Source organism: Penicillium roqueforti (assembly GCF_015533775.1).
Source record: "Penicillium roqueforti strain LCP96 04111 chromosome Unknown scaffold_02, whole genome shotgun sequence".
NCBI lineage: Eukaryota > Fungi > Ascomycota > Eurotiomycetes > Eurotiales > Aspergillaceae > Penicillium > Penicillium roqueforti.
Window position 1 is genome coordinate 1,944,361 of NW_024067566.1, and position 21,387 is coordinate 1,965,747.

Genomic DNA, 21,387 nt, shown 5'->3' on the forward strand with positions numbered 1-21,387 from the left:
GCCCAGTGCAGCCGGGACATGCTTTTTATTCGTTACAGCGTTATAGGTATTCCTGTCCACAAGGAGAACTCCTAGGTCGATTAGTGACCAGATGGATATCGCCATTTGAATCCGTCAAATGAATTCCAGGTCATCGTCATCGTCATCATCCAAGAGTGCCTGTTTCCCATTGAGCGTGGTCTCAGCTGGCGCACCCAGGCTCTCCCGGCCAGCCTCCCTGATACCCCTTGAAGTGATGAACCGCGTCTTCTTAACACCACTGCCATGGGGTTTGTCATGAGCACGCTTCATTGGGCTTAGACGGACATTCTTGGCTTTGCCAAAGGTGGTCATATCCATGCCGCTGGTTGTCGTGGGGCTCTTGGGCAAAGGGGTGTCTGCTGCTTTATCTTTGTTGGGACTCTCGTTGCTGGTCCTTGCGCGAAGGTACTCGGCGCCCACACCACCGACACGGCCGGTAACTAGCTTTTGGGTGATGTCACGCTCTCGCTGCTGGGTCGCAAGACGTCTGCGCATTCGTTCCTCCTTGCTCTCTATGCCGCGGCCTATCATACCCGAAGCAAGAAAAGGATCGTCATACGAATCAATCAGATTTGCCGCCGAGTCTCCCATGGGATTCTGGAACGAACGGCCAGCCCCGCGGTTTCTGGAGGGCGCCACATAGTAGAGCGATTGAGACCCCATGTCATACTGAGGGCCATCGTATCTCATGTCTTGCTTGAAAATAGCTGCTCGCCTCCTTGTTTCCCCAAATAATCCGGTGCGCGAGCCAGATTTACCACCGGGACCAAGCATACCCGTATCAGCATTGACTCCCGAGCGTTGGCCCTGGGTGCGTCGAACCTGGATATCAACGTGGAAGTCACAGAACTCGGTCTTTCGACCATCTATCCAGGATTCGCAGGTCTTTCCGTCTTTTCTCACAGCCTTGCAGAACCCAATATCGCGTGCCTTACCAATTTCGAGGACCTTGTCATCTGATGAGGACAAGGACAAGCTGAATCTGTTTGTGTCCAGCTTGTGCTTTGGTGGAGGCATGATGGTGGGGTTCAGAATTGCGATGAGAGTCCCTTCCGAGATTTTGTAATAACGGGGGAAAGCAGTGTCAAAAAGGAAGAGGTCAATAGTCCATTTCAGATCGGTCAGGGTAATGGCCATATATCTGTTCGTATTGTTTAGTCCATCATCATAAGGGTTATTTTCTTTAGCCGACGCGTTCCCCGAAGCTTTCTTGTCCCTTGGGGCGGACTTGGACGCAACGACGCCAAATACCACAAAGTCCCCATCGATGTCTTCTGGGAGCTCGAATGCGGGTGCCTTGACGGTTTTGAGTAGATCAGGAATGCGCAAAACTTTCGTTTCTGCGAGTGTGCGGCTCAAGAAAGAATGTGGAAGAACGCGGCTTGATAGATGTAGCGACGAATAGGACTCGAATTTTGAAGAATCCGGGGCCGCCTTCACTAAAGCATCGTCTGTTTGGTCTAAGTCGTGAGATGAACTTGGTTCTTCTTCTGCCGTATGAGTTCGCCTATGTAGATGAGATTGTCTCTCGTTGTGACCACTGCCCTCGGTTCGTCGAACATTCGGAGTTGTGTTACTGCGTTGTAGACCGGATGGGCGGGATTGTCCCATAGATCGAAGAATATCCTCACGACTAAAGCTTTCCGTCGGCCGCTCTTGTGACAACGACGGTGGAGGGGAATGCTTTGTATCCGAAGCTGCAGCTTTGAAAGCCTCTAACTCTGACTTGTCGACTTGAAAAGCCGAACTGCGGTTGGCCTGATTGGCCTGGACCCTTTCTGCTCTCTCTAGCCGAGATTTCTCAGCCGCCCTGCCTTCCGCCATTCTCTCGCTGAAAGATTTTATTCGGTTGATTCCTGCTGTTGATGAAGGAGAACTCTGGGGCCGTGAGGCGAATATGTCATTAGAGCGAGGCGCGACACTGTCTCGAAATCCCATGTGACTACTTGGTCGAGGGCCGGGTCTTGAGCTTGGAGGTCGTTTCAAGGATACATCATTGGCCTTCCAGCCCTTATCAATGCCCATCACGTACCTCCGAGGCGATATTGGGTCGGTGGGAGGAGCTTCTCGCCTAGTAGGTGATGCCGGAACCTGGATTCCATCGCTGCTCGTTCTTTGTTTCCCCCCCTTGGCGATTCTTGGTGTTGCACCGCGGTCTTCTTTTCGCAAAGGGCTTATTGCGGAGTTTGGTCGAACATCTTCGTCGTCCAAATTCGAATTAGACCTTCCGCGATTCTTTTGCTGGAGTTTCTTCAGCTTTAAGCGCGCTTTGATCTCGGCTAGTTGAAGCTGCAGGGTTTCTTCGTCTTCTTCTTCCCCATCATCTTCATCCACAATTTGACTCGCTTTTGATCGGATATTGGGTGTGGTTCTTGATCGCTTCAATGGCGATACCAGGTTTCCTCGAGTGCGTTGCATGTCTTGGTACTTTCGTCGTCCAGCTGGCGAACTCAAGAGAGCCGCGCGGGGTGATTGAGGCGGCCACACAGGTTCAGCCACTTTTTCAGGGGAGAGTAGTTAGTCACCGATTAGTCTAATCGATTGGAGGGACCGTACTGGCGATCAATGAGAGGATTCAGACGTAATGGAGACCGAATATACCATGGAGCGTCATTTGCGGCACGCGCCCTTTACCCTTGCGCAGAGTGTAGAATTCGGGATGTAAAATGTGTGGAAGGTGCAGTCACAAGGATAACAGAGAGCTGAGAGCCGAGGACAGGGATACAATAACAAGGTCAGGCTGAAACTCGCTAATGCAAAGGGAAAGTGACGGATCGCGCGCACAGGGCTGATTGGATCGGGAAGGCGCGTTCGCCGCGTCGCGCCCTTGCCATTTTAGCCCCTTCCGTTCCCACAGATCTTCTAGTCTTCACCCTCACTTCCACCTATTATCACACAATGAGGACTCGATCAGCGCCAGTGTCAAAATCAAAGAAGTCTGAAGACGAGACAAATGCCAAAACCCTCGTTGCCGCAGAGAAACCGAGCAAAACATTCATCCTTCCATCCTCAACCAGCGACAATGCGCGACTCGTCTCCCTACCGAATCCCCAGTCGGGAGAGCTAACACGCTACTTCTTCTGCCCGGATCGCGGTATATACGAATTTACGGTTGTTGCACCACCGGCGCATATGGCGCGGAGTATCCTGTTCACGCCTCGCACGCGTGAAACCTCCAATCCACTGGACGAAGAGAAGAAAGACCCCGAACCCTCCGCGCAGGGTTCAATCACAAAGAAGGCAGAGTTCCTGGTGGCAACTCCGATCGATGCACTGTTTTTCATGGTTCCATTGTTAGCACCTTCCTCGAAATCAGGCCGTTCTCTTTTCCAGCCATTCGACGATATAATTGATTCCCAAGACGATATGCCAAAGCATCTGCGCCAAGTCCTTTATGATGATGAATTCAGAGACTCCCTCCTAGCACGGGCGGAAGCTATCTGTGAAGTGGTCCAGGCTGGTGATGAGAAGATGTTCCGGTTCAATGAGACAAGGCTTGTCCAGGAGTTGATCACAAAGGCAGAACGTATGGCGGATCGGGGTCTTCCTGTTAGTCTGGAAGAACGGTTTGTTCGTCAGGCACTAGCCACGCCCTTGATGTCGGTCAAACGAGAAGATGTTGCGACTAGCCAGGAGCCATCGAACGAAAGCCAGGATTCGGCCTCGAAATCCGAGGTGAGGGACAATTCACCCTCGACTGTGGCTACAACTGCGACCCCGTCTATTGGGACACCTGCAGGGGAGTCGACACCTGTGCCTCAACCACCGAGTGAAGAGTCGACAGCTTCGGATCACACTACTCGGCTCCTCCGAATTTCCACTGCACTAGCCTTCATGAAAGAATCATATCTGCCCGCCACCATGGCCTCGAGACTTGATGAGATCCTCGAGTCTGCAGAGAGCCCTATCGATTTCAAGCCGCTGAAAGACCGTCTCAAGGAGATTACGGACCTTCGTGCTCAAGCCCTCGCATCACGCGACATGTCCAACTTCACCCGGAAACGAGCCCTTGATGATGAGGAAGAGGATATACGGGGCGAGAAGAAACGCCGCAAGGATGAGGCGGAGAAAAAATCCAAGGCTGCAGAATCCCAAGCAGTTAAGAAGCTGAAAAAGGTCAATACGAGCGGGATGCAGAAAATGAGCTCTTTCTTCGCTAAGGCCGCACCTAAGAAGAAGACTTGAAGGTCTCTGAGACAAAACCAACTGAACTATAACATAGCCGTATATTATACAGGTAATTCATTGCCCTGGCTTCGGAGGAATCCAACCAGCAAGTTCTAAGGTTGAAAGATTATGTCTATAAATCTGGAGGCCAGAGCCTCCTGCCCAGACAGAGCAACCTACTGCCAGTGCAAATGAGGTCGAGTTGAGATCCTCGCCTCGCTCCGCAATCCCAACTAATCTGCGCGATTTCTTGGAAGGCAATTACAGTGGCTTTCTGAAAGTCACCGATGCCCAGACGATTTGGGGTATCTTTCTTCGATCCGGCGCATCTGTGTACAGCTTCATGTATACTATTTACTAAATAATCCATGAAAGATAAATGTGATTTTATATTTTGGATTTTGGATTTTGGATTTTGGTACCAGCGATAACCCTATTCGGGTGGGCTTTGCGTCAATCTGCTATGTAATATTCAAAGAGGGATCCGGTCAATAGCAGCACCCGTAATCCTATAACCAGAAACATTAGCCATCATCCAGTCACTAATGTATGCCATCGATCAAGGTGTGGGGAAGGAAACAACATACAAGAACGACCCATTGGATGGCTTGCTAATAACCATAGCCTCCTCCAATTTCTCCTTGCTGATATCCGGGAACTTCTTAAGATAATATTCATCCCTCAACGCAGCAGTAACAGCCTCCACCTTACCCTGAGGCAGCATGTGAACGGTGCAACCACCCCACCCAGCACCGGTCAAGCGACTACCCCAAGTACCCGCACGACGCGCAATAGCACAGATCTCATCGACCTCCGGTGCACTGCAGTCATACGCCGTAGCACACGATTCCTGCGACTCGTTAAGCAACTGACCGAGGTAGTGAATGCGCTTCTCGTCTAGCTGGGTAGCCTTGGTGAGGCAAGCTTTAAAATCAAGCACACGGCGCGCCTCCTTGAAGCAGTGCAGCGCTCGTTGGCGGAGCAGGAACCGCTCGGCTTGCACAGGGAATGCGGAGAGGAAGGTCGACTCTAGCTCGGCTACGGTGATGTCCAGCAGCTGCGCCATCTCCTCGCGCGTGTACCCCTCTTCTTGTGTGAATACGTTCATGGTCGTTTGGATCACTGAGTCGATTTGGTACTCTAGTGGATCTTGGACACGGCCTTCTTTAGCCATTAGCTCGTTGTGGAAGTTGCGCAGGCTGTAGCCGAGGGAGCTGTTGTCCTTGGGTAGTGTCACGCCGTGGTGCTTGGCGAGGATCACGGCGGCGAGGGTGCACTCTGCTACGCGCAGGTTGTAGTGGCGCGGGGCAGTATCGGCCTTGTTGGAGGTTACGAAGCTCTGGGCCATCAGGAAGGTGATTTCGTCGGAGGATGTGGGGATTGGGACGTGTTGGACGTTGAATCTAGGGAAGAATTGGGTGTAGAGCAAGTAGCCGCGCTTGGAGAAGATAGAGGCTGCTTGGTCCATACTGTGATTACGCAGTGATGTTAGATTTCTGTCGGCTTCTGTCGTCCGTTGATAATAACTCACCCGCCAGAATAGACGCCAACAGCGCGCTCCGAGACAACAGCCAGATCCAACAAATCCTGCTTGGAGACGTTGTGGTTATTGGCCTTCAACACAGCCAGTGCACTAGCGCACACGAAGGCAGCACTGCTGGAGATACCACCACCGGGGGGCACATTGCCGTCGACCAAGATCTGCATGCTGGCAGGGACGAGCGAGCCATCGGGCTTCTCCTTGCGCAGGAACTTGAGGGCGCCCGACAGGCCGGCACGGAAATAATTCACCCACTCGTGCTTCTTGGGGTCGATCTCGACATCCTTATCGTGGGGCACGCTAAACTCGCGCGTGGGGAATTTCTCCGGCGAGACGTTGGCGATTGTGATGGTGGTGCCCTCCGCGCTGGCAGTGACCACCTTGACAGCCATGATCACGTCAACGCTGACAGCAGTCGGTAGGACATCGTACAGTGAGTAGTCGATGTGCTCGCCGATGATGTTCACGCGACCAGGACTCCGCGCCACGAAATCTGGGCGGTGGTTATATGTCTTATTGAACTGGGTGATGAGATTGGTCCATCTTTTCTGGTGCTCCGGTGCAACTGAAGTCAGCGAGGCGTCGTCTGTTGCGTAGACTTCCGCGATGGATTCTGTTTGCGGCACGAGCTCCTGTTGGGGTGGCATGGCGGGGTAAGGGAAGGTCGAAGGCGGGGAAGTGAGGAGAGATAAGAATGGGAAGAAAAACAAAGGAACCGAAGATGTAAAAAAGGAGAAGTAGTAGGAGTAGAGCTGAAGTAGTAATTTGTGTGTAATTCCTCTTCAACCAGATGTCTCCATATTCCCCGATTCCGGATAAAGTGGCACGTGGGGTTGCAGTAGGGCCATTTTTGCCTTTTTGAGGGATTCCGGTGGTTGCGTGTAGCTGCTTTGCGGGGATTGCCCCCGGAGTCTCCATTCATCAATAACTCCACGCTTTCTGATTGGTTGGTTAGTTTCCTCTCGCGGCGGCTTTCTACCGGATTAGGCTATGACGGCATTTTCTATTCTATAGACATATGTTGAATGTTCCATCTCTGCTTCTTGTTCTGGCTCTTTAATTGTACCTAATTCATTCCTACCGTAATCCCCTTATATCCACAACATGGCCTTGCTCTACGATGTACGTAGGCATGTTCCTGGACTGCGGAGTCTCGAGCCGACCGCATGAGGTGGCGGTATCCCGAAAGTGGACCTGAAGATCGGCATTGTGCCATCTAACTACGGCCCGATAGAACCCGAGCCTTCAAAGGATAAAAAGACTATGGATTCAAAAAAAAAGAAAAGGAATGGTTGGAACCCTCGACTTTGGCGTTATTAGCACCGCACTCTAACCAACTGAGTTATGGAACCAGACCGGAACTTCTGCCAGTAATTGCCTACTCCAATAATCATCATACATATTAAGGACTCATGGAGACTCGTTTTCTATTTAAAACTACGCGGATTTTGGGGATAAAGGAAATATCGCTGCCAGAAAGAGCATCGGACGATGGCATTCTTATAGCTCTTTAGATAGTATGTTTGAAAATCCCTCGGAATTTCCGAGCACAGTCTGCGGTATATATGTTGTGTATAGAACCTGGTATACTCCGTACATAGATGGTTGGGCAACCAGTGTATATGTTGTACCTAAATGTGCCAATAATAGTTTACATGCGGGGTTTCGAGCTGATCCCAAGCCGATGGTATTCTGTCGTCTGGTTCAACTCGATCTAATTGTATATACCCATTAGTTATTCCAAGAATATAGAGAATTTGAATATACCTCTACGAAATAATCCAAGTCAAGGCGCAGAATACCAGTAGAGAAAATCTACTCCGAAACAACATGATAATTGTTGACTTGTTTGGATAGGTGATCAGGAAAAAGACCAGCGTAGCCGAGCAAAAGACCTCGGAGGCTTTGGTATTAGCAGATCATGAAGTAAGGGATCAATAACATCGCATATACTATATACAAAGGGCGCAACAGGAATAAGATCCTTACAAGGTACTTCGTAGGCTCCAGACGCTCGGGCCGATCTAGACCCTCTAGACCGAAAAGTTCGGGGGATCTAAAGTCAAAGTTCCGGTGAGTTTTGTGTAGTAGGGGCTTGACTATCGTGACTTTGAAGTCCCTGTCTCTGGTAGACATCCACTATATGTCTAATTCATTAATGATTTGTTGGGAGGTGTACAATAGATATGTGTACACCGTACGACAGACTATTGTTGCCGAGGACGTACGGGAAAATCAAATCAGGTGACCGAGCCACGGCCGAGGTCGGAGGGCGCGAAGGCGCATCGAGCCAATCAGAGGCCCCAAATTTCTTGACTCAGAGCGGTCGGACATTTTGGGTTAGGCGTTTTCTCGGAAACCCCAGAGACGAGTCACTGGTAATCTTCAGCGGTCAATTGGCACTCATTTTTCTTTACTTTAAATCACTCTACCCTCAGTCTTCCTGGCTTGGCCGTCATTCACGATGATGCCTTTAAGACCCTCAAAAAGTGCTCTGCGAGCATTCCACCTCCAGAAACAGCTTGCTGGACGTCGACCTTTTTCTACCTCATTTGTGGCTTCGGCCGCTTCGCCCCACCGCTCCTCTGTCCAAAAGCGTGCTCAGAGCACAGCTACGGCTTCAAATCCGTGAGTTTTTTTGTGCCTCCTATGATCAAAATGTAATTGCAGTTTGATTCTGAACTTTTTAATCGTCAGGGAGTCCAGACCCGTGCCCAGTCCGTCATTCAACCAGGAACCCCATCGCAATGAGATTTCTCCCTTGCAACACCGCCAGCTCCCCGAGCTCGATGACTCGTATGTTACCCTGAGGAAATTTTGGACACATGAAAACTAATTAGTTGGTATAAAGAATGGTTGGAATGAGTGGTGGCGAGATCTTCCACGAGATGATGCTTCGCCAGGGTGTGAAGCACATCTGTGAGTACTTCATGCTTGATATTGCACAATTGGCCGGTTCTAATATTTGATGTGCAGTCGGTTACCCCGGTGGTGCTATTCTCCCCGTTTTCGATGCTATCTACAACTCCAAGCACTTCGATTTCCTTCTTCCCAAGCACGAACAGGGTGCTGGTCACATGGCCGAGGGTTATGCCCGTGCCTCTGGCAAGCCCGGTGTCGTTCTCGTTACTTCTGGCCCTGGTGCTACCAACGTTATTACTCCCATGCAAGATGCTATGTCAGATGGTACTCCGATGGTTGTTTTCTGTGGTCAGGTCCCTACCAGCGCTATTGGAACCGATTCCTTCCAAGAAGCCGATGTGATCGGTATCTCCCGTGCCTGCACCAAGTGGAACGTGATGGTCAAGTCCGTTGGTGAGCTACCTCGCCGCATCCAGGAAGCTTTCGAGATCGCCACGAGTGGTCGTCCAGGTCCCGTCCTGGTTGACCTACCCAAGGATGTCACTGCTGGCATTCTCCGCAACCCTATTCCCATGCACAGCACTATCCCTTCGCTCCCTAGCGCAGCTACCGTGGCGGCCCGTGAAATGAGCCGGAAGCAGCTTGAGAGCACCATCAACCGTGTTGCTCACCTCGTTAACATTGCCAAAAAGCCTGTCCTCTACGTTGGACAGGGTCTCCTTGCTCGCCCCGATGGCCCCATGATTCTCAAGGAGTTTGCCGATAAGGCATGCATTCCGGTCACCACCACCCTGCAGGGCCTTGGTGGATTTGACGAGTTGGATCCCAAGGCTCTCCACATGTTGGGTATGCACGGATCCGCTTACGCCAACATGGCTATGCAGGAGGCTGATCTGATCATTGCTGTTGGTGCCCGTTTCGATGACCGTGTGACTCTCAGCATCCCCAAGTTTGCGCCTCAAGCCAAGCTTGCTGCTACTGAAGGCCGCGGTGGTATCGTGCATTTCGAGATCATGCCGAAGAACATCAACAAGGTTGTCCAGGCCAATGAGGCCGTGGAGGGTGACTGTGCCGACAACCTCCGTCTTCTTTTGCCCCATGTCAAGGCTGTTTCCGAGCGACCTGAATGGTTCGAGCAAATCAACGACTGGAAGAAGCGCTTCCCCCTGACACTCTATGACCGTCAGACCGAGGATGGTCCTATCAAGCCCCAGGCTGTTATCGAGAAGCTTAGCGAACTCACCGCCGACCGGAAGGAAAAGACCATTATCACCACTGGTGTCGGACAGCACCAGATGTGGACTGCCCAGCACTTCCGCTGGCGTCACCCTCGTACCATGATCACCTCCGGTGGTCTCGGCACTATGGGCTTCGGTCTCCCCGCCGCTCTTGGAGCCAAGGTGGCCCGTCCGGACTGCCTCGTCATCGATATCGATGGTGATGCTTCTTTCAACATGACTCTTACTGAGCTTTCCACCGCTGCTCAGTTCAACATTGGTGTCAAGGTCCTTCTGATCAACAACGAGGAGCAGGGTATGGTCACTCAATGGTAAGCTGTTCCCTCCGGTCTTCCTAGTATATCTGGCTTACTTTTTTGTTACAGGCAAAACCTCTTCTACGAGGATCGTTACTCCCACACTCACCAGCAGAACCCCGACTTCGTCCCACTTGCAAAGGCTATGCGCGTCGCTGCCGACAAGTGCTTCAAACCCTCCGAACTTGAGGAGAAGTTGAAGTGGCTGATTGATCACGATGGCCCTGCCCTCCTGGAGGTCATCACTGACCGTAAAGTGCCCGTTCTTCCTATGGTGCCTTCTGGCCGCGGTCTTCACGAGTTCTTGGTCTACGATGAAGGTACGCAAACCCCTGGCTAGTGATTTAGGAAACAGCATTAACTCATTTATTACAGCCAAGGATTTGGAGCGCAAGGAGCTGATGCGCCAGCGTAATGTCGACTTCCATGTCCGGAAAGAGTAGGTGACTAGCCAATGTCACCTCGACAATTCATATTTCTATACTTTGATATCCATGGCGTTTCTTGGCTGGTTCACCAAAAGCGATTAGGGCAATATCTGTCTAAAGATGAACAAAAAATTTGTCAACCGGGTTGCTCTTGGAGGTCTCTTTGGCAGAGAAGTTTGGTGCACGCGGGTTCTATATACCTGTTAGGCTTAACCTATCGCTATATCCTTGAAACTACCATGGTGAATTGCATGAACACGTGCTCCACCATGGCCTTTGATCGATGTTGGCCTTCTCTCTTGCCATGTTGCTCCTCTTGTATATAATCATTTGACGTCTCGGGTTCCTCGATGGGACTTGGGAAATTGATATGTTTGGGTTCCATTAAATAGGGGCAGTTAGTCATTGAAAGCATTTACCTCTTGTTTCATTACGCGTCAATGAACACTTCCTTGTATGTTTATCATCCTAGATGGCTTTTATATTTGTCACTTAAAAATGTACGTAGCTCCAGCTCTGGTGGTGTTCTTTCATAATCTAAATGTGGAACCACCTTCCTAAACAGGTAATAGGTTGGAAAGCAGAGGGCAAGCCATATAGGAAGCAAAGTAAACTGCATACATTCTAGCTATTGCTTTGCCTTTTGGCATAGTAGAGCATGTCAATAAAACCTGCAGTCAAAAACGAAGAGCCAAGGCTGGATATGCCTAACGGATGGTAACGAAAGAAGCCTACCCACATGGCAGAGCATACTTATCCAAACAGGCGATTATACCTTCGCACCTGACACATTTGCAAACAATATCTCTTTCTTTCCGTCCCATTAACACGCTCGCTTTGATCACGTTCTTTCATATACCCTAGGGCTTGCATACCGCACAGCAAACGACCATTAAGAGTAGCATGTTATATTCCCCTCAACCACCTTAACCTTCACAAATCACACCTTCTTTTGATACCACCACTCTAGAGACATCCATTTTAACCATCTTGTTCCTATCAAGAACCTGACTAGGGAATGATACTAGATCATGGACTCTAAGAGGTATGGTTTAGATCTCTCTTACTTTTGCAAGATATTACAATCGATTTGAGAGATATCTGAATATGGTTCGAGAACCTCATTGCTAACCCATTTAATCTATAAAAGGCTGTGCCGTGATTTCGCCAAAGGCAATTGCCGATGGAAAAACTGCAAATTTGTTCATGCAAGCAATGGCCAAAGTCAAAGCCACAGTCCAACAATCCCAGCAAGCCCAGCAAGCCAGGTCCAACGTCCTGAGCCGCTGCCCCAAAGATCTTGTATCTTGCCAAATGCAGATAAGGAGTTTCGAGCATGGCAAAACAGCATTCCTCTACGCTCGACGGTCACTCGTCCATCCTCTGGGAAGAAAACAACTCTCTTCCAGAAAGCGAGGGAACTGATTGGATCTGACGCCAGTATTCGACAAGAAGTCATACGAACATTGGCCAGTGAGGATGGCCTGCGCCTCATCCTGGACCTTGTCCAGGAAAACTTTGAAGAAATGAATGCCGCAACCAGAGACCTGCTTTTCAAGACTCAGGTGCTACCATTTCTAGAGACAATCACCAACCCCGAGGTTGCATCCTCTCTAGTATTGGAACAGGCAGTGGGCACAATCTACAATGTCTTGTTTGGACTTGACGGATCCAGAGCAGCGCGATGGCTCAATTTCATCTGTGGCGTTCTCGAGATCGACACCACCAACGAAGGCAGTGCCATGTTACTGGAGGCATCTCTCCACACGTTCTCTCGTATCGCGGACCTGAATTCTACTGCTCCTGTCCAGGATTGCCTGCATGCCGTTGCCCAGAGATTTGAAACTGTGTTGACCTCGATGAATGATAAGAATGGAATGAGCGGCAGACTTTACCAGTCTCGGATGCACCTTGATCGTCTTCTTCAGCGCATGGAGACTGGAAACTCGCTCTCAACTGGTACCACGGAGAACAAAGTCAAGAATGAAAGCAACGTCGCTTTTGTCGCCAACCGCGAGACGCCCGGCGGCAGACACAACAATGACTTTGACGATATCTGTCAGATCAAGATCATGCCCACCTTTGAAGAAATCTGCAGCCTTCGAGGGGAGTATCTGCCCGTCAATAACCCACTTCAATGGCACATTGATGGTGTCGACGGATTGCTAGATCGAAACTTTCGGTTGTTGCGAGAAGACACCGTCGGTCAACTTCGAGATGCAATCCACCACGAACTAAGTCCCCGTGCGCAGAGATCGCAATTGCGCAGGTTCGTATATCCCAATTCCATTGTGGTCAAGCTCGAGTTCAATTGGCTTTGGGGGTTCTACTTCGAAGTCGACTTCCCTCAACCTGCTGGAGTAAGAAACTTCACACCTAAGGCCCGAGAGACGTGGTGGCAGAACTCGAAACGTCTACAGCCCGGGGCGCTTGTGTGTCTAATCGTTCAAAAAGACGTGGTTGTGTTTTGCACTGTGACACATCGTGACATGTCACCGAGGTACAGAAAGGATACCCCCTCACAGGATCACGTCCCCCCAGAGAACAAGGCAAATCCAAGAACTTTATGGAAGAGCGCCACGAGAGGCTCAGTTATGTTGATGCCAGTTGATTCTCGGTGCAACAACACTCAAGTCGTTCTGGACCTTTTCGACTCCAAAAAAGCCAATATGTCTCTGGTGGAGTTTCCAGGAGTCATTCTTCCAGCTTTTGAGCCGGCTCTCAGGGCACTTCAGTCGATGAAGAGAACCAAAAATCTACCTTTCTCGGAGCTGTTTGTCCCGTGGACCTTCGACGATTTCAACTTATTTGACATGGCCCCTCCCTTGTATGCTTTGCAGCCTGGTTTTGCTTTCAATCTCCGCTGCCTCATGAAGAATGATACGAATTTCTACGTCCGCGTTGATCAACCATCTAACGTGAAATACGTACAGGATAATTCCACCCTGGATGGTGCACAGGCTCATGCATTGATCAGCTGTTTGAAAAGAAAGCTCGGTTTGATTCAAGGGCCACCTGGTACCGGCAAGAGCTACACTGGTGTGGCTCTTATCAAAGTCTTACTGGCAAACAAAGACGCTGCTGCTGGAGGAAACCTGGGGCCCATATTATGTGTCACATACACCAATCATGCTCTTGACCAGCTTCTTGAATCTTTACTGGACAACAAGGTTACATCGCAAATTGTTCGTATTGGATCACAGTCCAAGTCGGAGAGGTTGGAAAGATTCAACCTTCACATTGTTGCGAGAGATACACCAAGAACAAAAATGGAGAAAAAAGAACGATGGAGTACAGCTGAGATACTGTCATATTGCGAAGAAGATTTTCGCGCGCTTGACCTGAAAAATGAGGTCTCCATTGCGCGTCTCAAGTCCTATATCCAACGAACAAACCCCAGCCAACATAATCAGCTGTTTTCACTGGTCCAAGAAGATGGTTCTTTGAGAGTACAAAAAGACAACCCCCAGACCGCGATCAACTCCTGGGTGGATTCAGCGCCTGCAGGCAGTGCTCGTGCACGGCCTGTGGAGGAACTCAAAAACATTAATGTCTTCGAGATGTCTCGAGAAGAACGACAGCTTCTTTACAACCGCTGGTGTCATGATTACCGGGCAGAAGTTGAAGAAAGAGTTAGGCGAATCGTTTCCTCTCACGAGATTGCCAAAAAGGGATATGATAGCGTCCAGGATGAAATGCACCTTCGCTGCTTGGCTGAGGCAGATGTCATTGGCATCACTACTGCAGGACTTGCTCGCAGATTGGATATGTTCCGAAGACTTCAATGCAAGTTCATGCTGTGCGAAGAGGCTGGTGAGGTTCTTGAATCTCATATTCTTACTGCGTTTCTACCTTCTGTTGAGCATGCAGTCCTCATCGGCGATCAGCAACAGCTTCGTCCTCAAGTCCAGAATTACGATCTTTCCAGCGAGAATCATCGAGGTGGAGCACAATATTCACTCGATATTTCCTTGTTTGAGAGACTGGTGAGCTCAAACAAAAGCCCCATGGACTGTGGAGCTCCTTTCAGCACATTGGAAACACAGCGTCGAATGCATCCGTCTATCGCTCGTCTGGTCCGTAAAACCTTGTATCCAAGTTTGAAGGATGCTCCATCCGTTTCAGAGTATCCGGAGATTATGGGGATGCGGAAAAGACTGTTCTGGTTGGATCACCGGCATCAAGAGGGAGGATCTGACGGCGATTCCATGTCAACCTCTCACTGGAATAGTCATGAGATTGATATGACCGTTGCACTGGTCAACCATCTGGTTCAACAAGGCGAATACAAACACGGAGACATTGCAGTGTTGACTCCGTATCTGGGCCAGCTCCACCGACTACGAAAACGGTTCGATGAACTCTTTGCCATTATGGTAGGGAACCGTGACCGAGTTGAGCTCAAACAGGCGGGGTTTGCAGGTTATGAAACCAAGGATAAGCCTACGATCAAAGCAGCCTTGTCAGAAACTCTTCGCATGGCCACCGTGGATAATTTCCAAGGCGAAGAAGCTAAGGTTGTTGTGATATCTCTAGTCCGCAGCAACGCAAAGAACCAATGCGGCTTTCTGCGCACTTCCAATCGGATCAATGTCCTGCTGTCGCGAGCACAACACGGCATGTACATCATTGGCAATTCGCAGACCTCAATCCATGTTCCTATGTGGGCTCAAGTTGTGAAGATTCTGAGACAAGAACACAATATCGGAAAGGCCTTGGAGCTCCAATGTCCTCGCCATCCAGATACACCGATTGTGGTCTCGACACCAGAGGATTTTCCAAAGTTCTCCCCCGAAGGAGGTTGCAACCTGCGCTGTGTCAACCGCCTGCGCTGTGGACATGCCTGTATCCAGAAATGCCATTCGGATGTGCTTCACAACGCTGTCTTTTGCCTAGAGCCTTGCCCTCGATCGTTGGGTGGCTGCAATCACCCGTGCCCCAAGCGATGCGGGGATCGTTGTCCGGAAAAGTGCATGGTCAACGTATACCAAAAGGACAGGACACTTCTTTGCGGCCATCCAATGCCAGACCTTCCTTGTTGGCAGGATCAAGATATCTCCAAGGTTCGCTGTCTGGTGCCTGTGGACAAGACGATCCTAGGGTGCAGTCATACCACCTCACTGCCGTGCCATATCGATGTGGAAGCACAAGACTATCGCTGCCTCGCTCAATGCCGCAGCCTCCTTCCTTGTGGACACTTATGCAAGAAGATTTGTTACCGCTGCATCACCAAAGGACCTGAGAGCGTCCCAGCTAATCATGGAAATTGCGAACAACGGTGTGATCGAAATCAATCTACATGCGCTCATACCTGCAGCATTCCTTGCCACGCTGAGAAGCCCTGTCCTCCATGCAAAGCTCCTTGCGAGGTGCACTGCGGCCATTCCAAGTGCCCACGAAAATGCTATGAGCCATGTACTCCCTGCGCGGAAGAAAAATGTCTTTCAGCGTGTCCTCACAGCGTCTGTTCAATGCCGTGTGCAGCCCCTTGTGACCATGTTCCATGTTCCAAGCGATGCGAGAAGAAGCTCGAATGTGGGCACCAGTGCCCGTCAGTGTGTGGAGAAAAATGTCCCTCGTCCTCCTTTTGCCAAACCTGCGGAAACGAGGACATCCATAATCATCAAGTCGATTTCATCCTGGGTGAAACATACAGAGAAATCAACCTTGACGAAAACCCATGTGTATTCCCCAAGTGTGGACATTTCCTGACAATCGAAAACATGGATGCGCAAATGGATATGGCTAGCTACTACGATGTCGACGCCAGCGGCAAGCCTGTCTCTATCTGCGTATCATTGGCACCGTTCTCGATTCAAGACATCAAGACATGCGCCACCTGTCGTGGCCCATTGCGAGATATTTCCCGATATGGTCGGCTGGTTCGCCGAGCTATCCTTGATGAGTCAACGAAGAAATTGATCATCTTCCTCAATCAGGAATATGTCCCTCTTGCACAAGAACTTCCCCAGCTTGTCCGTGAATTGCATGAATGTGATGGCCAAAGAATGTATCCATGGCCAGCGGTGATTGAGATATCTGGCGCACGAAGCCATCAAATCCAGAGCATGGGCGAGATCATCGAGAGCACAAATCCAGGTCGATGGGATGCAATCCTTGATCTGCGAAAGCGTGTCGATCTCTATCGGCACCATGTGAAACCCGAAGAGCAACCCTTTGAAAGAGTTCGGAGAATGATCGAAAATGCCCGACAGCGCCAAGGCCTCACAACCAACCCTAAGCATGTCGATAATGTGCTGCAGACAAAAGGCTTCCTACAAGGCACCGCCCTCTTGATCCGCCTAGACATTGCTTTGATTGTTGACCTTTTAGATCTCGGTTCCCAGGGACGACCTCACTTGGTCGCACCTCGATTCGAGCTTGACCTACAGAAGATGAAGGACGATTGCCAGACCCTCATCCGCCACGCGGCCAGTCACCATCGACTTCTACAGCAGGCAGAGGGTCATATTTTCTTAGCACAGCTCTATGCCCTGGAACGAGCACATTGCTTGACTCCAGAGAAGAGGAACAATATCTTGATGCATGGCCAGGCTTCCATTCAGAAAGCCAAAGGTCTTTGCGATGCACACCCAGGCCAGACACGAGGACTGGCAGATGAAGTTCATAGCGTGGAGAAAATGTTGCGCGGAGGCACATTCTACACAATTATCACCAACGAGGAACGCATGTCAGTCCTTTCGGCGATGGCTCAAGAGTTCAGGGGAACTGGACATTGGTACTATTGTCGCAACGGACATCCGTTTACCATTGGAGACTGTGGGTTGGCTCGGGAGATAAGTCGCTGTCCCGAGTGTGATGCCCCGGTGGGAGGTGAGAGTTCGGAATTGGCAGATGGAGTGAGACTGGCGGTGGACTGGGATCTGGACAGGGAGAGATTGAATCTGTAGGGGGAGATGGGTTGATTCTGTTGCTCTTTGCGCTGCTCATTCTTTGTGTGCATCCTTTGTGATTAGGCAACTCAATTTGCGTGCCGTACAGCAGGTAGTCAGGACACATTGAAATTTTCTACTTTGACTGTTTGAAGAGACTATAAATATATAAGTAAAAGCTTTGAAGCTTAAAACCGTGAAGGTTTAAAAATGAAAGCTCTGGCGATGTAAGAGGTGGAATGTTATGAGCAGCCGCTATCGGCTGCCGTAAGAAGTTCACGGGTGACGTCTCGGGGAGTCTCAAGGTGACACGCCTAAGCTTATCCTGCACTCACCTCCTTCCGCTTTCCCTCCCCCATTATTCCCACCTTGGTACTTTTTTTATGAATTGATTCGCATGCACTCTCGCTAGCTCATTGTCTTTGGCATTGCATGTGTTCACCCTGCTCTCCCCACAGTTTCCACCCCTCACCCGTTCCATGATGGCTAGCCCACCACCCGTCACCGAGGACCAGAACCGCCTCCTCGAGGAGGCATTGGGGGTGGTGAGGCAGCAGTCGAGTCTGATGCGCAAATGCCTAGAGACTCCTGGAAAGCTCATGGATGCGCTCAAATGCGGGTGAGCTCCCCCATGAAACTCCCCAGGCAGCGACCTCGGAACGTGCGCAATGGGTTCGTATGCTAACCGCTTGAAATCAACTTCTACAGATCGACTCTTGTTTCCGAATTACGAACCCCCAGTCTCGGTCCGAAACAGTATTACGAATTGTATATGGCCGTTTTTGATGCTCTGCGACACCTTTCCGTCTACCTAAAGGAGAACCACCCCGTCAACCATCTTGCCGACCTGTACGAGCTCGTTCAGTATGCCGGCAATATCGTCCCCCGCTTGTACTTGATGATCACCGTAGGTACTGTTTACATGTCCGTCGAAGATGCGCCGGTCAAGGAGATCATGAAGGATATGATGGAAATGAGCCGAGGCGTCCAGCACCCGATCCGTGGCCTGTTCTTACGATACTACCTCTCTGGCCAAGCACGGGATCATTTGCCCCTGGGAAGTGGTGATGGCCCAGAGGGTAACATGCAGGATTCGATCAACTTTGTTTTGACGAATTTTGTGGAAATGAACAAGCTCTGGGTTCGGCTTCAGCACCAGGGCCCCTCACGAGAGCGGGATAGGCGCATACAAGAACGACGTGAACTGGAGCTGCTTGTTGGTAGCAACATCGTTCGACTCAGTCAGTTGGTTGATCTTGAGGGGTACAAGTCCGGTATTTTGCAAGCGCTTTTAGAACAAGTCGTACAATGCCGAGATGTTCTCGCGCAAGAATATCTCCTGGAAGGTACGGCTCTTTTTTTTTTTTGGAAGATACTCTTGCTTGGTCCATTTGCTAATTTGATCAACAGTTATCACGAAGGTCTTCCCAGATGAGTTTCACCTGCACACCCTAGACCTTCTATTGTCTTCCATCGCCAGACTTAACCCAAACGTGGATCTGAAGAAAATCGTCATTGGTCTTATGGACCGCTTGTCTTCTTATGCCGCAAGGGAAGCGGACTCGGCAGTGGAGCCAGAAGTACGAAAAAAAAGCGAGGAAGAAGCTGTCGCCAAGCTATTGCAAAAGCTCGAGCTTGCCAAAGAAACCAAAGCCGAGGAGTCGAAGGAAACCAGCATCAGCACGAGCACCGATGAAACTTCCAAGGAAAATGGTACCGAGAATGGCGAAGCAGAAGCACCCAGCGAAAGCCCTGAGCCTGCTGAACCTCCAACGGAAGAAAACCAGGTTGAGTGTGGGGATGATGCTAAGCCTGGTATTCCAGCAGAAATCAAGCTGTACGATATCTTCTACGACCAAGTGGTTAATTTGATCCGAACGCGTGCATTGCCGATTCAAGATACCATGGCGCTGTTGGTATCACTTGTCAATTTGGCATTGAATACCTATCCAGATCGGTTAGAGTACGTTGACCAGGTCCTGGACTTTGCGACGCAAAAAACTGCCGAATACACCGATCATGCCGATTTGCATTCCGCACCAACCCAACAACACATCCTCCACCTTCTCAATGCTCCTCTTAAATCATACATTTCGATCTTCACAGCCTTGGCCTTGCCACATTACCTGCCACTACTGGCCTCACAGTCGTACCCCACAAGGAGGGCTGTTGCGGGCGAGGTGATTCGCAGTCTTTTGAGGAACAAGATCTTGATATCCACACCGGAAAACCTCGACCGTGTGCTCCAGGCGGTAAGAGTATTGATCAAGGAAGGCATGCAGCAGTCTGCTGGATACCCCGGGTCACAGTCTCAGCGGCGGGGAGGAGAAACCGATGAAACGGTAGAAGAGCAAGGGTGGCTTGCGAGACTCGTACACTTGATTCAAGCATCGGATAATGACACCCAGCTAAAGGTAAGATCACTTGCCAGATGTGTTACACCTATAACTAACAGTCTGTGACAGCTTCTCCAAGCAACGCGCAAGGCATTGGCCGATGGTAATGAACGAATCCGCTATACCACTCCCGCGATCATAACGGCCTCGGTCCGATTGGCCCGCAAATTGAAGTCGCGCGAGCATTACGACGACAATTGGCAATCACAGTCGTCGGCTCTATACCGATTCATGCACCAGAGCATCAACAATTTGTACCAGCGCGTCAATCCAGGTTGCGCTGATCTCTCACTGCGACTGTTTGTCATGTGTGGCGAGATTGCCGATCAAACCGGATTTGAGGAAGTTAGCTACGAGTTCTTTGCGCAGGCATTCACCATCTATGAAGATGCTATTAGTGACTCACGCGCCCAGTTCCAGGCCGTCTGCATTATTTCGGGCGCCCTACATGGGAGTCGTGGATTCTCCAAGGAGAACTATGACACACTCATTACCAAAGCTGCGCTACACGGAAGCAAACTCCTCAAGAAGCCTGATCAATGTCGTGCGGTGTATCTCGCAAGCCACCTTTGGTGGGTAGTTGAGAACCCTCAACGCGAAGAAGATGAGCCTAAGGGTGTAAGTTTTATTTCCAACTCGAATTACAATATCTTAGTATCTTTCAGCTGACATCAATTTTACAGCTCTACCGCGACGGCAAACGAGTCCTCGAGTGCCTCCAGCGCGCCCTCCGTGTTGCCGATGCGTGCATGGACACCGCTGTCTCCGTCGAGCTCTTTGTGGAGATCCTCAACCGCTATGTCTACTATTTCGACCAGCAGAACGAGACCGTCACTACCAAGTACTTGAACGGTCTCATTGAACTAATTCACTCCAACCTGCAGACCAACGAAGACGAGCAAAATACTAACCTTGACGGCCCGAAGCGCCACTTCTATCGCACGCTGGAGTATATCCGCTCTCGCGAATACGAAGGCATTGTGACAGATCCACCGAAGTAATTGCCAAATGGATTTCCAGACCATTTTGGTCAAGATGCACCCCCCGGTCATCTTCTAGAAGCACTGTATGTCATTGATACGTGGGATTCCTGCTTTGATCCTCCTGGAAAGACTTTTTTGTTTGCTCGACTTCATTTCCTTGGTCATTTTTTTGTCTTTCTCTTGTTCCTGGAAGCCTGCCTCTTTTTCTCTTGCTGCTCCTCGGATTTCTTTCATTCCTAGTATATACAAGTGTATCATTGTCTCCGGATAACACCATACCCTTTTCAGCATGATTTGTATTGGCCATGGACAACATCTTTTTTGCCTTTTTGTAGTACAAACACGCACCAGTGTAGCTCCGTGAAGTTGATCAATCATAATGAATGACTGACCATACCTATATACCTATATATTCATGCGAGGAGCCGTACCAAATTTCTTCCGGAAAATATATATCCAAAAACCTACCCAAGATGTTTTTCTACGTTGCTATGTTCTACGCAAAAAGCCAACAAACGAAAGCCGAAGAAACCTTCGATCATGCAATTGGTCAAGGACGATGA

At 50.0% G+C, this 21,387-nt stretch overlaps 6 protein-coding genes across 6 annotated transcripts; 4 read left to right on the forward strand and 2 right to left on the reverse strand.

The window, feature by feature from the left end:
• Positions 1 to 114: 114 nt before the first annotated feature.
• LCP9604111_2213 (Mcm10/DnaG-type zinc finger protein) lies at positions 115 to 2,439 on the reverse strand (the record flags this gene model as incomplete). Its single annotated transcript, XM_039069666.1, has 1 exon — positions 115 to 2,439. The coding sequence occupies one exon, from the start codon at positions 2,437 to 2,439 to the stop codon at positions 115 to 117; it is 2,325 nt and encodes a 774-aa protein (XP_038932340.1).
• A 480-nt stretch (positions 2,440 to 2,919) lies between these two features.
• Positions 2,920 to 4,206, forward strand: LCP9604111_2214 (uncharacterized protein; the record flags this gene model as incomplete). The annotated part of the gene is made up of 1 exon (XM_039069667.1): positions 2,920 to 4,206. One exon carries the CDS (start codon positions 2,920 to 2,922, stop codon positions 4,204 to 4,206), a length of 1,287 nt encoding a protein of 428 aa, XP_038932341.1.
• A 454-nt stretch (positions 4,207 to 4,660) lies between these two features.
• On the reverse strand, positions 4,661 to 6,375 carry LCP9604111_2215 (uncharacterized protein; the record flags this gene model as incomplete). Its single annotated transcript, XM_039069668.1, has 3 exons — positions 4,661 to 4,697; positions 4,776 to 5,657; positions 5,720 to 6,375. 3 exons carry the CDS (start codon positions 6,373 to 6,375, stop codon positions 4,661 to 4,663), a joined length of 1,575 nt encoding a protein of 524 aa, XP_038932342.1.
• Positions 6,376 to 8,192: 1,817 nt separating this feature from the next.
• LCP9604111_2216 (acetolactate synthase catalytic subunit) lies at positions 8,193 to 10,567 on the forward strand (the record flags this gene model as incomplete). Its single annotated transcript, XM_039069669.1, has 6 exons — positions 8,193 to 8,356; positions 8,426 to 8,524; positions 8,580 to 8,647; positions 8,705 to 10,139; positions 10,194 to 10,444; positions 10,500 to 10,567. 6 exons carry the CDS (start codon positions 8,193 to 8,195, stop codon positions 10,565 to 10,567), a joined length of 2,085 nt encoding a protein of 694 aa, XP_038932343.1.
• A 1,016-nt stretch (positions 10,568 to 11,583) lies between these two features.
• Positions 11,584 to 17,463, forward strand: LCP9604111_2217 (putative NF-X1 finger and helicase domain protein; the record flags this gene model as incomplete). The annotated part of the gene is made up of 4 exons (XM_039069670.1): positions 11,584 to 11,597; positions 11,703 to 15,615; positions 15,698 to 16,103; positions 16,181 to 17,463. The coding sequence occupies 4 exons, from the start codon at positions 11,584 to 11,586 to the stop codon at positions 17,461 to 17,463; spliced, it is 5,616 nt and encodes a 1,871-aa protein (XP_038932344.1).
• Positions 17,464 to 17,927: 464 nt separating this feature from the next.
• On the forward strand, positions 17,928 to 20,842 carry LCP9604111_2218 (vacuolar protein sorting-associated protein 35; the record flags this gene model as incomplete). The annotated part of the gene is made up of 5 exons (XM_039069671.1): positions 17,928 to 18,064; positions 18,154 to 18,791; positions 18,856 to 19,859; positions 19,911 to 20,459; positions 20,525 to 20,842. 5 exons carry the CDS (start codon positions 17,928 to 17,930, stop codon positions 20,840 to 20,842), a joined length of 2,646 nt encoding a protein of 881 aa, XP_038932345.1.
• Between the last annotated feature and the right edge of the window lie 545 nt (positions 20,843 to 21,387).